Source organism: Lepisma saccharinum, chromosome 8, assembly GCF_977018435.1.
Source record: "Lepisma saccharinum chromosome 8, izLepSacc3.1, whole genome shotgun sequence".
Taxonomy (NCBI): domain Eukaryota; kingdom Metazoa; phylum Arthropoda; class Insecta; order Zygentoma; family Lepismatidae; genus Lepisma; species Lepisma saccharinum.
Genome location: NC_139236.1, coordinates 36,066,083 through 36,080,713, shown reverse-complemented (window position 1 = coordinate 36,080,713; position 14,631 = coordinate 36,066,083). Strand labels below are relative to the sequence as shown.

The 14,631-nt window shown below is 35.8% G+C and overlaps 1 protein-coding gene across 8 annotated transcripts in view; it reads right to left on the bottom strand.

Moving 5' to 3' along the window:
- The window catches only part of pds5 (cohesin associated factor B pds5), a 179,246-nt gene that overhangs the window by 96,634 nt on the left and 67,981 nt on the right, over positions 1 to 14,631 (bottom strand). For all 8 annotated transcript variants that reach the window (XM_083126502.1, XM_083126506.1, XM_083126505.1 and 5 more), the window contains exons 14-18: positions 11,371 to 11,522; positions 8,132 to 8,257; positions 5,680 to 5,784; positions 4,440 to 4,573; positions 2,587 to 2,710 (exon numbers count right to left, since the gene is read on the bottom strand). In XM_083126502.1, coding sequence (XP_082982628.1) covers positions 2,587 to 2,710; positions 4,440 to 4,573; positions 5,680 to 5,784; positions 8,132 to 8,257; positions 11,371 to 11,522 — 641 coding nt within the window. The remainder of the gene's footprint in view (positions 1 to 2,586; positions 2,711 to 4,439; positions 4,574 to 5,679; positions 5,785 to 8,131; positions 8,258 to 11,370; positions 11,523 to 14,631) is intronic.

Here is a 14,631-nt window from a genome sequence, read left to right as displayed (position 1 = left end):
TGTCATACCGACTGGTTCGATCCCCGGTGTTGTCACCGCGTACCGTGGGAAGGCACCCAAACGTATGTTCGTACCAGTATGTATATACTGAGTGTAAAAGTGCCAGAATAAGTAAATGTTAATATCAATGTCATTGGCATCTGATTAAAAGTAGTAGCGCCAAAGTAGGGAAACTTTAGAATTAATAAGGGGCAAATTTTAATAATATTAAATTGTTTAAGAATTGTTATGGTTTATGCAAAATTTCTCATTCTACCAATGTAAACGAGTGTAGATTTATGCAAAGGAATTTTTTATTGTAAATTGGGCTTTGTAAATTGTGATAATGGTAAGCAAGTTTTGACTAAAACATGTTCAACGAACCTTTATTTGAATAAATTGTTATGCAATGTTTCATAATCGAGTTTCCCATATTTTTCACCCAGCAAGCCCTGAGTGTATAAGAGTTCTCATACTCCCGACAGATGTGAGTAGCAATAATGGGTAATGCAACAGTGGCGGCCATTGGCGCTCCGTTCGCCTCGCCAGGTTGCTTCTTCTTTACGAACGTTGCACATTGTATGCAATTTGGATAGCCTACTTAACACAGCTTTGTATCAAGAGAAACTTGTGAATCGCATTCTGCTTGGCATGCTGAGGTAATAAACAGAGCCTCTGTGTGTGTGAAGTAGGTATGTGAAGCTGAAAAACCACTCGTATATAAACTTTTTTTTCCGAATATTGATCTCCATATAGATATAAGGAAGATATTTTTAATCACAAGCATTCAGAACTTATTTTTTTTAAATACTAACGTAATAAAACTATGAAATCTACTTTTCTAATGGTGTTCATTTCAGTCATGGACATAGGAAAGCAAAAGCTTGTTACAACAAGTAGCTCAAGTTATTGTTCATTGAATAAAATTACTATTATTAAAGGCTTTCATTTTTGTGTTACAAATTGTTATGGTTGCTATAAAAAGTATAATGTCAAAATTTATTATTGAACTGACATCACAAGTTAGCTTGAATAAAGCAGTATCTGATCACTCATTTTGATAATACCGTTGCATGTAAAGCATGGTAACTACAACAATTCCTTGAACAACCCTCAAACAAATCGCATGTAGCACCACCGAAAAAAATAATGCGGATGAAATATCATGTTTGTATGATAGTAAACATACAAGTGAATCATATTTGCTGTATATCAATATTCAGATGTTTTTAAGAAGATAAGCAGCCCCTCTGGTGCAAGTGGCATGTGATAGTTCAATAGCAAGCATACTAACACCACAGTAATTGAACAGAAAGGATTAATTCTCGAAAGTTCCATTACATATTCTATTACAGGGTGGGTATTGGGACCATGATAAAATTCAAGTATAATTCCAGGTTTTCAAGGTAAACTTTCCAAAAATTCAAGGGCATAAGATGTTTTCTCTATTTCAACCTTATGTCGCCTACACACATACACATACAAATATATTAACAACAAAGGGTCTGAGAGATTCCAATGAACCTAAAAATTCTAATTCAATTCAATTAAGCGGTATGGTATATATTAGGGATGATGATATGAAATTTTGGCCGATACTGATAAGGTACCGATATAAAATTTACCGATACCGATAAAGTACCAATATAAAATTTACCGATACCGATATTCTACCGATTCGATATTAAATTAGAAATGGTCCTTGAAGAACCTGAAAGGTTCATTGACCTCCTTAATAAATGTGTGTTTCAAGGAGACTGCAGTGCAAAAGAAATTGCATATTTAGACATTTAATTTTTTAGAAAGTATGGCATGGAGATTATCCATAAAAATTGCAACAAAATGGCAGAATTCTGCACTAAATTATCAGATATTTATCGATATATCGGATCAGTAAAATAAACGGTAATTTTACCGATATGCCTATATCGGCCGATACCGATAGAGTACCGATTAATTGGTCCCACCCCTAGTATATATATACCATTTAAAATATTCAATTTAAGGCATGGTGTTTACATTTGCCATTTTACATACTTAGACTCGAAATACATCTACAAACAGAAGTCACAAATGTTACGAAATATACTAATCTTCAAAAAAATAAAAAAATAAAAAAAAAAAACTGTAAAAGAATTTCAAACTTAAAATTACCTAATGAACTTCATGATATCTTACAATAATCTGCCTGTCAGATAGATTGTTCTGCAAAGTACACTAACAAAATAAATGGATTAACAGAATTCAGTTTTATTTTCCAAGCAGCTTTTTCTTTTCTTTTCCTTCCTTGATTAAAGTAAAAGCTAAATTGTGAAAGACTTGCCTCGAGGCATTTGTAAATGTAAGAATTCATTTGGATTAATAACATTCACAATTTTTCACGTCTACGGAGGAAAGAAAAATTCACATAAATTCACGAATAATTCCTTTTTACGTCTACGGAGAAAAATTCACATAAATTCACACATAATTCCAGGAGCCAATAATTCACACATAGTTCCCAAAATTCAAGGAATTCCTTGGTCAGTAGCCACCCTGTATTACATAGACAGATGAACACGGAACTGAAAAAGAAAGTATAGTACTGTACTCAGAAAATATACTTACATTCATAAGTAGAGACAAATTGTAAAACTGTTCTGCAGTGAACTGATCTCCAACTCCCTTCTGCTCACATATTTTCAGCATGCAGCAGCCTGCAGCTAGCCTCAAGCATGCCATTTCAGGTTTGCTGTAAAACAGAATGAGAATTCACTTTCACTTGTAGATTAATAGAGGGCATTAATAATTTCATTAAAGAAGTAAAAACATCCAGAGGTAAAAACTAGTTAAAGGGTCAAAATTACTCAATTAACTTAATTACAGATAAGCATTGTAAAATTGGGATTTAATTTAAAATAGTGTCTGGAATCCATCATTTCAACGCTAGTCATGGCACACTTTCTTATTGAACACAAAACAGGGCTGAGCCTATACAGATGTCAATGTATTGGAATGGAAAACTAATCAGTTGAATTTTATTTACCAATACTACCTGAAACGTCTGGCCTTTTGGTCTTTTGCAGGATCCGACAAAATGCCACTCAACACTTTCAAGGAGTCTAATTATCCAGGATATTATTCAAAATCAAAGTTTTCACAAGCCGATACCGATGTATTGGTATCAGATGATACCAGTGGTATCAGTATCGGAAAGTATTGGTTGGAATTCATCTACCGATACCAGGCAATACTTTTCCGGCATATTGGTCTTTCACGGGGTCTGCCAAAATGTTGCGCACCACTTTCGCAGGTTCCAATTATTCTGGAAATTATGCAAAATTCACTCACTTTATTTTTTGCAATAATTTTGCACGAAAAAAATATATTTTGCAATTACATATCTATTTTAATATTCTGATGTAATCCTTGAATATGCTACAGCAAATTTCTTGGTAAATTGATGCATATAATTGGCAAAGAATATTTACACACCAATATTGATCAATATTTTGAACAAATTTTAATTATTGCGATTTTCAAGTATCGGTATCAGTAAGAGTATCAGCATCGGCATTCAAAATGGTATCGGCTCAGCTCTACAAAAAACATATTCCTCAAATTGGAATATTTAGATTTTTGCAGATATTTTTAAAAAAAAACATGCTCAAAAAACACTTCCACAAGTTATGTGAACAATCGTATCTTAACATGAACAACAATTGTATTTAATCTCCCCTGCCTGTTTCAGTTTCTGAATATACATATGAAATACCCTCACTTCTCCACAACTTTCTCAGTCATACAACAATTTCGCAAACTTTTCTAGTATTCCAGAAAAGTAGGATCCCATGTGATTACTAGAGGCACATATTTTTGGTAAATAAAAAAGCAAAATTTCGGTACAAAACAGTCAATTTGAGGTTCAAAAGTGGTAAATAAAATAAAATTTCGATGTTAGAGCGGTGAAAAAAACTGATCAAAAGCGGTATATAAAATAACACTTTGGTTATAAAATTGCGAACATAATCCAAAATTTGATTTAAACATTGCATTTATTACAAAATAAACATGACCCTTCTAATAGAACATTTATGAAGTTACCAGAGTATTAAGTTTATTCCTGTATAAAGGGGGTCCAATCTTGTTTCTCAAATATTTACAGCAGAATTAATCAATTTCCCATGAATTGCATAACTAAGGATAATTCAAACTTCAGAAAGTGCAGAATCGGTAAATCAACTTAAATTTAGTTTTTAAGAGTTTATTTGGCATTTTGCAGTTCATTTCACATCATTTCGTGACAAAACAGGGTAGGAAAATGCACCTCACACCTTTCAGAAACATTAAAAATTAACATTAGAATGTGTTATTTCACATTTCGTGTCACTTCACCAGACAACATATTTCATACAATGGTGATAGTTGTCTTCGTCATTGCTTCTGAACGTAACATGATAAATCATACTAATTATATTTACCCAAGCTTTCCTTCATCTAAAAGATCTCCTCTATGTACAATGAAGGCATTTAGCATACGGAATGTTTTCTGGGCAGAGATCACATCAGTCTTAAGGCCAAGCAACCAGCGTGCCATCATCTTCATTCCCTCCAACTGCAAAATAAGTATAATTATATTTTAACTCTTTTCCCTTACATATGTGGGCAATATTTGCAGTGGATTTAATGAAAATAAAACATTACAGTAATTTTTATCTACATCAAAATACTTCGTAATCTACTCTGAAATCAGCAAATACCAAAAGTTTATTTTAGAAAGCAGTGTTACTTTGGTCTTGTGTGTGGTGGTGGTGGGGATTTTCACCGTGTATAGGGGAACCTTAATTTTACATTTATCACATTTATCTTCACCTGTAAAGGTAATAATGTGAAGAGAAATCAAACAATAATTGACAGGTGGTTGGGCAGGGGAATGGAAACAAGTTAAGTATCAGGGGTAACTTTCTATGTAATAGCTGAAATGTATTGACTAATGATTGACAAAAAATTCTATGTTGAAAAGATTCTCTTGGGCTATCGACCAGGTGAGTTGGTAGCTGGCCAATAGCCTGAGAGAATCTTTTCATCATTCGTCGCCAGGTAAGCTTCAAGACTTACTTAAATAATTCTTTTCTCTAAAAATTCATAACAATTACAGGGTAAATAATAAATAATTATTCTAAAATTTATTGATATATTACTCATGATAACTATCTACTTGCAACACAAATTGTAAGAAGGAAGTGGTAAATACTAATAGGAATTTATTGTAGATTCTACATGACAATAGTTTAAAATATAACCTCTTTTACTAGAGTATTTAATGTAAAATTTATACTCTAATATACGTAATATTCAGTGTATCAAACTGAAGTAAGTTTGCCCCAAATATTTAAAATTTCTCTCTTGGCTTTTATTTTAAAGCGCTTTTTTTGTGGCGTTACCCCCACACCCCCTATATGCCTTCATGGCGTGGTGCTATGCACAGGGGAGCACTTTACTTTTTTTTATTTTACTTTTTTTTATTTCTTTGTTCAAAATAAAAAAAAACTTTTACTGCATGACATTTACTACAAAAATATTGACTTTTCCAGAAACAAAGTAAATTTCCCTGACATTCCCATGGCTTTTCCAGTAAAAGTAAATTACCTAACTTTTCCACGATTTCCAGACTGGTAGGCATCCTAAAACAGCCCTGGTAGAAAAAAGAAAACCACCTACCTTGCACCTGGTATCTTCTGGTAGCTCATCTTCTGGGCACCATTCATCATCACAGAAGTTGTTTCCCCTGTCTCCACAATCTTTCATTAATAGATCCTTTACAACCTAAAAAAAAGGCAAAATGGCCCTTTAATACATCTGCAACCTGCATACCGGTGACAATTCATTCTGGACAGCAACTGAACTGCTCCCTCTCAGCTTACTTGTAACCTTGATGATGATACTTTGAGAGTATCAATAGCTCAGAAGAGTCTTGACTGAAGTGAAACAGTTATTCACCATGAATTGCCTAATTTTGATGACCATAAATCATAATGAAACAGTTAAATCATTTCTCACCTGAATTTTTTTTAAATGGACAAATCTTATTAACTTCTTTAATCATTTTTGAGGGCCCATCAGACCCATGGAACTGGTTCATCACGGCGCTTTTTCTCAAATGTAAGTATTTTGGAAGAAGTGCACTGATATTTGTAATTCTGAGAAATTAGATTTGTTACTCAGATATACAGCATGTCCGTAAAGTCATGGTGCACTTTTGACCGGTCACAGGAAAGCAACAAAACAAGATAGAAATGTGAAATCTTCACCAAATAAAAGGAAAACTCTCCAAGTTTCCATACTATGATGTGCAAATGTGTGCGCACACAGGTGATGACGCAACACCACGAACTGCGCAGCAGCGGATCAGCCCTCGCCCACGCCAGTCGAGATGTGGACGGTACAGAGGAAAGTCCAGTGTGTTCTGTGGCTTGCGAAGTTCGAATCCGTGAGCAAAGTGCAACGTGAATATCATCGCGTGTACAACGAAGCGCCACCACATAGGAATAACATTAATCAGGGGGATAAGCAGTTGAAGGATACCGGCAGTTTGTTGGACAAACCCCGTTCTGGTAGGCCATCGTTAAGTGACGAGTCTGTAGAGGCTATACGGGAGAGCTACCTAAGGAGCTCTAAAAAACCTGCGCGTGCGTGTGCTCGACAATTACACCTAAGCAAGACTACAGTTCATAAGATGTTAAAGAAACGTCTGCGTTCTTTGGGTTACAAATTGCAGCTGTTGCACGCTATCAAACCGGCAGATAGACCCACACAATTCGCGTTTGCTACAGATATGCTTCATAAGATCGACAATGATGAACAATTTCTGCAGAAGATTGTGTTTAGCGATGAGGCAACATTCCATGTCTGTGGACATGTTCGAATATGGGCTGCTGAAAATCCTCGTGCCTACGTTGAGTACGAACGTAACACCCCAAAAGTGAAAGTGTGGTGTGGCCTGATGTATGATAAAGTGATAGGCCCATTTTTCTTTGCGAAGCAGACTGTGATGGCAAACAACTACCTTGACATGTTGGAAATGTATGCAGTGCCACAATTTCCAGGTTTCATCTTTCAACATGACGGTGCGCCTCCACACTACGCCAACATTCTGAGTTTCTGGATACAACATCCCCCCCCCCCCCCCCGCTGTGGATAGGCAGGGGTTCTGTCCAGCCATAGCCACCACGATCCCTAGATCTGACGCCCTTAGACTTTTACTTGTGGGGTTATGTGAAGCAACATGTGTACAGTGAAAATATCAAGGACATTAATCATTTAAAACAGAGAATCACAGACCTTATTTACTCTGTTACACCAGACGTCCTTAACCGTGTGTGGGAAGAACTTGAGTATCGTTTAGATGTGTGTCGGCCAACAAATGGAGGCCACATTGAACTGCACTGAATAGGTAAGAAACTTGGAGAGTTTTCCATTTATTTGGTGAAGATATCACATTTCTATCTTGTTTTGTTGCTTTCGTGTGACCGGTCAAAAGTGCACCATGACTTTACGGACACGCTGTATATAATATAAGGCTCACACATATGCAATTCACAAAGATACTTCTAAATACTCCAAGAGGAATTCTAATCAGATCTAGTTTTTCAGAATTTGAAAATTAATGAATTCTATGCTTTTTTAAAAAGCACTGGAAAAAAAAGTTGTTGTGGAGTTACAAATTATTAGTGAAGCCTCATATTTGTGGTAAATAAAAACTTCAGTACAAAAACAGATTACATTTTGGTACATGAAATGACATATAATTTGGAAACTTTACACTAATTAGATAAAATAAATATTTCCTTCCCAATAGGTATACTCATAGCCACCCCTCTGTGAAATACAATGATTATACAGAAGTCTACTTTTTCATCTGACATTTTGTTACAGAATTAATAAACGTTTCAAAAGTTGATGTAAGTTCCAAGATATTACAAATCGAGAAAAGTGTTTCATTAGCAAATAAACTGCAAAATCTCATGTGTGTTTAAGTCTTCATTATATCATGGCAAAATGTGGTAGAAAAATGTACTTCTCATCCTTCAATATCACATACTGAACAATTTAATGTTTGTCTCATGGAAGTAGGAATATTCCATTTCATTAGCTATCAAATTAACCTGCTTACCTTTCTAGAAACTATATTTTTAATCTGTATAGGGAACTTTTCAGGAAGATTATATGCTATGTGTCCAAGAGAAACAATCGCTGTCCGGTAATGAGGTGATGCAATAACCATATTTTCTTTCAATTTCTGGAAAAGAGAAAGTACATATTAAATTTCTTCATACATATGCACATGTATGTACATGTCTTTTTATGTATTAATTTATGCCCAGCATGTAGAAACAAATAAATATGTAAAAGCTGACAAGAATCACTAAAATTTCTCTCACCACAAGTTAAACAGAACATGTTCCCATGTTTAGATATTAAAAATACAGGAAACAATAACATATACTCAAAAGTCCTACTTTTTCAAAGGTTTCTGATACGATATTGTACAAGAACTTATATCCTCTTTGCACACACAAAAAAAAGAGGAAGGGCTCCCCCCCACCCAACACCCACACCAGACATTCTATCCGAAGTAGAACATCAATGTGAATCAACTATAGTCTTCTCTTCAGATCTGGCAACACCAAAGTTTGTGCAAGATGTACAACAAACTCAGTTAATGGAATCTACATAATATATATACATGGGAAAATTGTTAACATACTATGAGACAACAACAAACACTGGCCCTGTTCGTGAAAATTTGGCTGAAGATGCAAGATTGTTAGACAAATGCTTAGAGTGAACAATGAACTCTACCACAAGATAATCTGTACTTTTTTGTGGCAACCGTTGAGTGATACGGATGTACAGAGGTTGTTCGCTTTATATCCGACCATTGTCGATTCGGTGCTGCCACCTGGCGTATCATGCTGGAACTATGGGTCTGCTGGCAGGAGCAGTGTTGTGTCTGACCTTGTAGGTGCGTGAGTGTTGGTAGTGAATGTTATCAAATGGTGCCGAAAATCAACCGGTATTGGGAGGGTTACGTAATGGCCCTTTTCCATGCTAAGTTTTCATACGTACACATTGTTAAACAATGTCGGGAGAATGGGTTAACACTCGGGGTGAATACTGCGAAAGCTATTATGGCCCGTTACACACAACAGGCTCTCCTTGCGAAACATTCACCCACGAAAACCACTAGGAGAAGGGCTGCAAGCAAAGTGTCACCCGTAGTACTAAGGGGGATCCGTCGATTGGCGTGCCAAGAAAATACCCCAACTCAACGTGATATGGCCCACAGATTTCACCTCGCACCGTCAACTGTGAACAAAACAATTTGCAAGCACCTCAGGTTGAAGTGTGTGCGGAAGGGCCATGTACACCACCTTATACTGCGTCACATTGCCGAACTGCACGAAACTGTATGAAAAGTACCTGGCGGGTTCCAAATGGAAGAAAGTTGTCACAATGGATGAATCATATGTCCATCTCACTGCTGGTGGTCACATTCGGGCGATCACATACCGTGATATTGAAGGCAAGGGGCGCAGCAACTTTGTTCGTCAGTGCAAGGAAAGTTTCCCTCGTGGCTTTATGGTTGTGACGGGATTCGGATATGAGGGTAAGTTGATGATATGCAAGGTGGACAAAAACGTGAAGGTGAATGCCAGATACTTCCAAGACTCCATTCTGACACCTATCTATCGGAGAGACATCCCACACTTGTATGGAATGGACTGAACCAGGTGATGATCCATATGGACAACGCTTCGAGTCATACCACCAGAACATCACTACGTTTTTATCAGGAAATGGGAGAGGAATTAGGAATTCATTTCATTCCGTTTGAAGACATTCCTGTGAAAAGCCCAGATGCCAGTCCAATGGATTTTTGCACATTTGGACTGTTGAAACGAGGTCTTCAACATCACCGCCCACGCACCCTGGATGGTCTATGGAATGCTTGCAGGGAGGAGTGGGACAGAATTCCCATGCCTGTCCTGCGCCGGAGCTTGCTGCAATGGAAACTGCGATGACGGGCGATAGTCCACAATGCTGGGGGTCCAATAGAACATGATCAGTGGTGGCGGCGCGGTCTCTCTTAAGGTGAGTACCCATCAAAAATGGTCGGATATAAAACGAACAACCTTCTGTACAACATAGAGTTTCAACAAGGCTGAGGTAAATGCCATACATGACCAACAAAATGACGACTTTGTTGCAAATTGAAGTTCTGGGGCAGAATTCAGTTCAAGTTGGTGACATCAAACTGGCCACAAAATCTTGCAACCTGATGTTGTTGCATTATTTTCTTTGCGGTAAGGCTTACACCAACAATCTGACAGCCACCAACAAGCTAAAAGAAAACATTTGACATGTCATTGGAGACTAAAGCTGCAATTACGTGAAAATGCCATCAGAAAACCAGACAAAAGGTGGCATGATGGCATTTGTTTGATATTAATTGTAATCAACCATACTATATGCTAAAAAAAAGGCATTCCCAGTTTTCTCTGTGTTTCTTCCCCAACATCTGCTAGCACTCCTGGAAAACTCTATGTATAAGTGATGGGACAGACTTATATGTACTCCTTGGTACTAGCCAATATAAGCATACCTGTGTATCAATAAAAATAGCATTAATTTTATATTTCTATAAATAACCTGTAACTTTGTGCAAAATTTTGTTACTTTTTTTTTTAGGGAAATATGAAATTTTGGCCGATAACTATAAAGTACCAATATCGATCCGATATAAAATTAGAAATGGTCCTTGAAGAACCCGAAATGTTCATTGATCTCCTTAATAAATGTGTGTTTCAAGATGAAGGCAGTGCAAACAATGAAATTGAATATTTAGACATTTACTTTCATAGAAAGTAGGGCGTGGAGGTTATCCAGAAAAATTACAACAAAATGGCAGAATTTTGCACTACATTATATGATATTCATCGATATATTGGATCCGTAAAATAATCGGTAATTTTACCGATAAACCAATACACTGACATGCCTATATTGGCCAAAACCAATAGAGAACCAATTAATCGGTCCCATCCTAACTATTTTTGAGAAAATATAAGTGTCATTCATGCACTGTTTTTTTTTAAGTGAATGCCTAAACATAAATTTATTTTTCTAAGGCAAAGCATATTGCAGCCACCTGATTGTAACAGACACTAAACGTAAATGAGTTACTGGGGTTATTTGAGGAAGGTTTCTCATTTGATATCGGATCAGCAGAATATCTGATATCTGTGGCAGTACTTTATCATTATCACAATAATTTCATATTGGTCCATCTATCCTCCCCATTCCCTCCATGCATGTGATAATTCTTCCTTAATGAAAATGATGGCATACCTCTAAAATTTCTGTGAACACTGTATCCTGATTTTGGGTTGTATTTACATAAAGACAGCGGATTGACTGTTTAGCCTGCTTTGGTGTTCCTTCAACTGAAAACTTCTGGCAAATGGGTATCAGCAGCCTTCCTATTTCGGGGAACGCTTCACCTACAAAAGAAACAAGAAAAATTACTATTACAATAAAAATTGTTTTCTGAAGTTGAAGGTAAATATGTACAGTCGCCAGGGTTTGAAATTTTTTTTAAAAAAAACAACATAAAACCAGTTTTTTTTTGTTTAAACCAGTTTTTTTTTATTAAACCAAGTATAATTTAAAATATTTGGTTACAGTTAATTTAGACTAGTTGTGAGGTAAATTCTAAGTTTTTCTTGATTACAGAACATGCATCTTGCTCAAAATTCTAATTTACTGACAAAATGATACACAAAATATATTATTTTGAGAACTACAATGTAGAGATTTCATATAGAAATGTCTCTTTAATATTACAAGAAAAGAACAAAAAAGTTAGTAACATATATTACTGTACAAAACTCAAACTAGTTAACTAAAACTTTAAGCTGAGTTCAAAATGTACTAACATTCTGTACCTACAGGTTCATTATTGATTTGAACATAAAAATTAATGAACTATAAACACCATTTGTCTTGTTGAAAATATTTTTGTTTTTCCTGTCTGCTTACTTCTAGTTTATATTTTTACATCACTATTAAAAACTTTAAACAGAAACACAAGTTTAGATGCTTTCTCTGCACCTAATCGATTGCGCAATTTTGAATGCACAAGTCCAAATGATGAGAAGGTTTCTTCAACACTTGCTGAAGAAACCTGTGCTGTAAACAACTGTTCAATAATGGGAAAAACTTTGTCATTAAATTTATCAATGTCATTCTTTTGACTTTTCCACAATTCGTAGGGTGTAACCTGTGATGTGAGTTCATTCTGAAAAAGTAACTCTTGAAAAGGTGAGATTTTTGACTGAAACTTTACAATTAACGAAGAACTAAACTTGATGAATACTTCGACTTTACAAAATCAAATGCTGCTTTCCTTTCTTCTTCAGTTAAATCAAGTGATGAAGTCCTTTCTTTTGGATCCAGAATGTAAGCTAAAAAAACGGGCTGGTGTTAGAGACATATTATATCTGTTTTTGAATTTTTGTTTCATGAGTTTTTCATTTGTAACTCCAATTTCCATTTGAAGTTTCTTCCAGACACGTACTCACTCAGAGATGGTGCAGTTGTTTTTCTGTACTTCGTCAAGGGCAGTGGCAATAGGCTTTAAAGTGATTAAGCATGTTCTTTCTCTACATTCGCTTTAATACAAAATTGGAAACTTGTGTTTGCACCGTTTTATCAGTAGTTAAAGTAGTTATACGATTTTCTTTGCAAATTTTTAACAAAGTTGTCCAGCCTTTAAGATATGACTCCAAGCAATGTACCATGGTATTCCAGCGCACTTCACTTGGGAGAACAAGTCTTGAGGAACCTGATATTCTGTAACATGCATTAGCAAAATGGTTGGTTCTGGAGTACTTTATTACATTTAGCACATGATGTTTCACATTTGGAAACTGAAAGTCATTTGCTAGCAGATTTAGTACGTGTGCTGAGCAACCATAAGTGATGACATCCAAATCTTCATAATTTTTTCAACTTTGGCAGCATTATCTGTTACAACAGAACGAACCTTGAACTTTAAGTCTTCCTCACATTTTTAATGCTGTTAAGAGCCACTTCTGCCAGATAATCACAGAACTTGTTAAGTGGTGTCGTCAGTGGAATCTAGAATTAAACCCTCAGAAATGCACTTTCCTATGCTATTGAAAACAATCCAATCCAAAAAGTTTCCACTCAAAAGGACCTAGGTTTTATCATGAATGAAAAACTCACTTTTAATTATCATATTATCAGTGGCGTGCCCAGGATTTTCGAAAGGGAGGGGTTTTGTATACTTTTTCTTGGTAGTCAGTTGTTATTTTTTCCTACCTTTGATGCTCTTTTTTTAAGAATACTGGGCCAAAGGGGGGGGAGGGTTATAACCCCCACCAACCACCCTTGGGCACACCACTGCATATTATAGCTACCACTAAAAAAGCCATGCGCCTTCTTGTCTTCTATGCAGATTTAGTGAAATTCAAAACCCATCATCTCTTGCCTTATTCTTTAAATCTTTCATTTCGCCCATCCTTGAATACTGCTCCCCTATTTGGGCAATGGCCTCAAAAATCAATCTTACCAGAATAGATTCTGTTCTCAGTTTCTTTCTTGCCATTGTTCACCATAGAATACCTGTATCCAAATCAGACACCATGCCTGGTCTGAATATTCACTCTTCATCCTTTCATCGTGATCTAGCTGACATGAAATTTTTATACAAAATAATGGCAAAATTAGAACTGATCACCTAATCAGTGAATTTACACTTAAGGTACCCAAAAAAGCAAACACGCAACCTGCAACTCTTCCACAACTCAACCACTAGGCTATCCCTTCTACAATGCTCCTTGTTTTACAGGCTGCCAGAAAACTACAACAAACTTCCCCTGAATGTAGATATTTTCCTTCCAGAAAGTAATTTTTGTACATTACTGACCAAGAACTTACTATCCCATCTTGTTATTGTTTTTATCTTTTGTTATCTTTGTTTCTACTTTATGTTGTTTCAGTGTGAAATGGCCAAATAAGACTGTATCTGAAACTCTGAGTAAGTAAGTAAATAAATAAATAAATAAATAAATAATCAGCATTTAGCATCAACAGATGTGTCAATTGTGTTCACTAAATAAACATCCTCTTCTTTGGTGGTAACTACAAAGCATATTATTGGTTCATTGTGGGCATTTGAGAAACCATCAAATCCAAGTCATACACTTGGATTTTTCAAAATAAGGGAGCAAGTTTCCTTTTCTTCTTCATAAATAGTTTCCAATAAAGACCCACTAATTTCTTTTCTGTTTGGAGGGGTGTAACCTGGGCAAAGTTGTGATGTTCAACACTACGAAAAGCAGTATTTGTTGCGAATATAAAACTAGCTACTTGCTGATCCAAAGACTTCTGCTTTTGGTGTTGATCTAACTACATATGAATTGAAAATTTAATTAGGCTAATTTTCAGTTACATACCTCTGTTTGTGTATGTCACACTTTAGGAGCACAACTTCTATATACCACAGCTAATCTCTACGGTTATGGGTTCTTTTCTTTGGAATGAGAATCAAACAGCAGTGATATATGCCAATGGATATAAATAAAG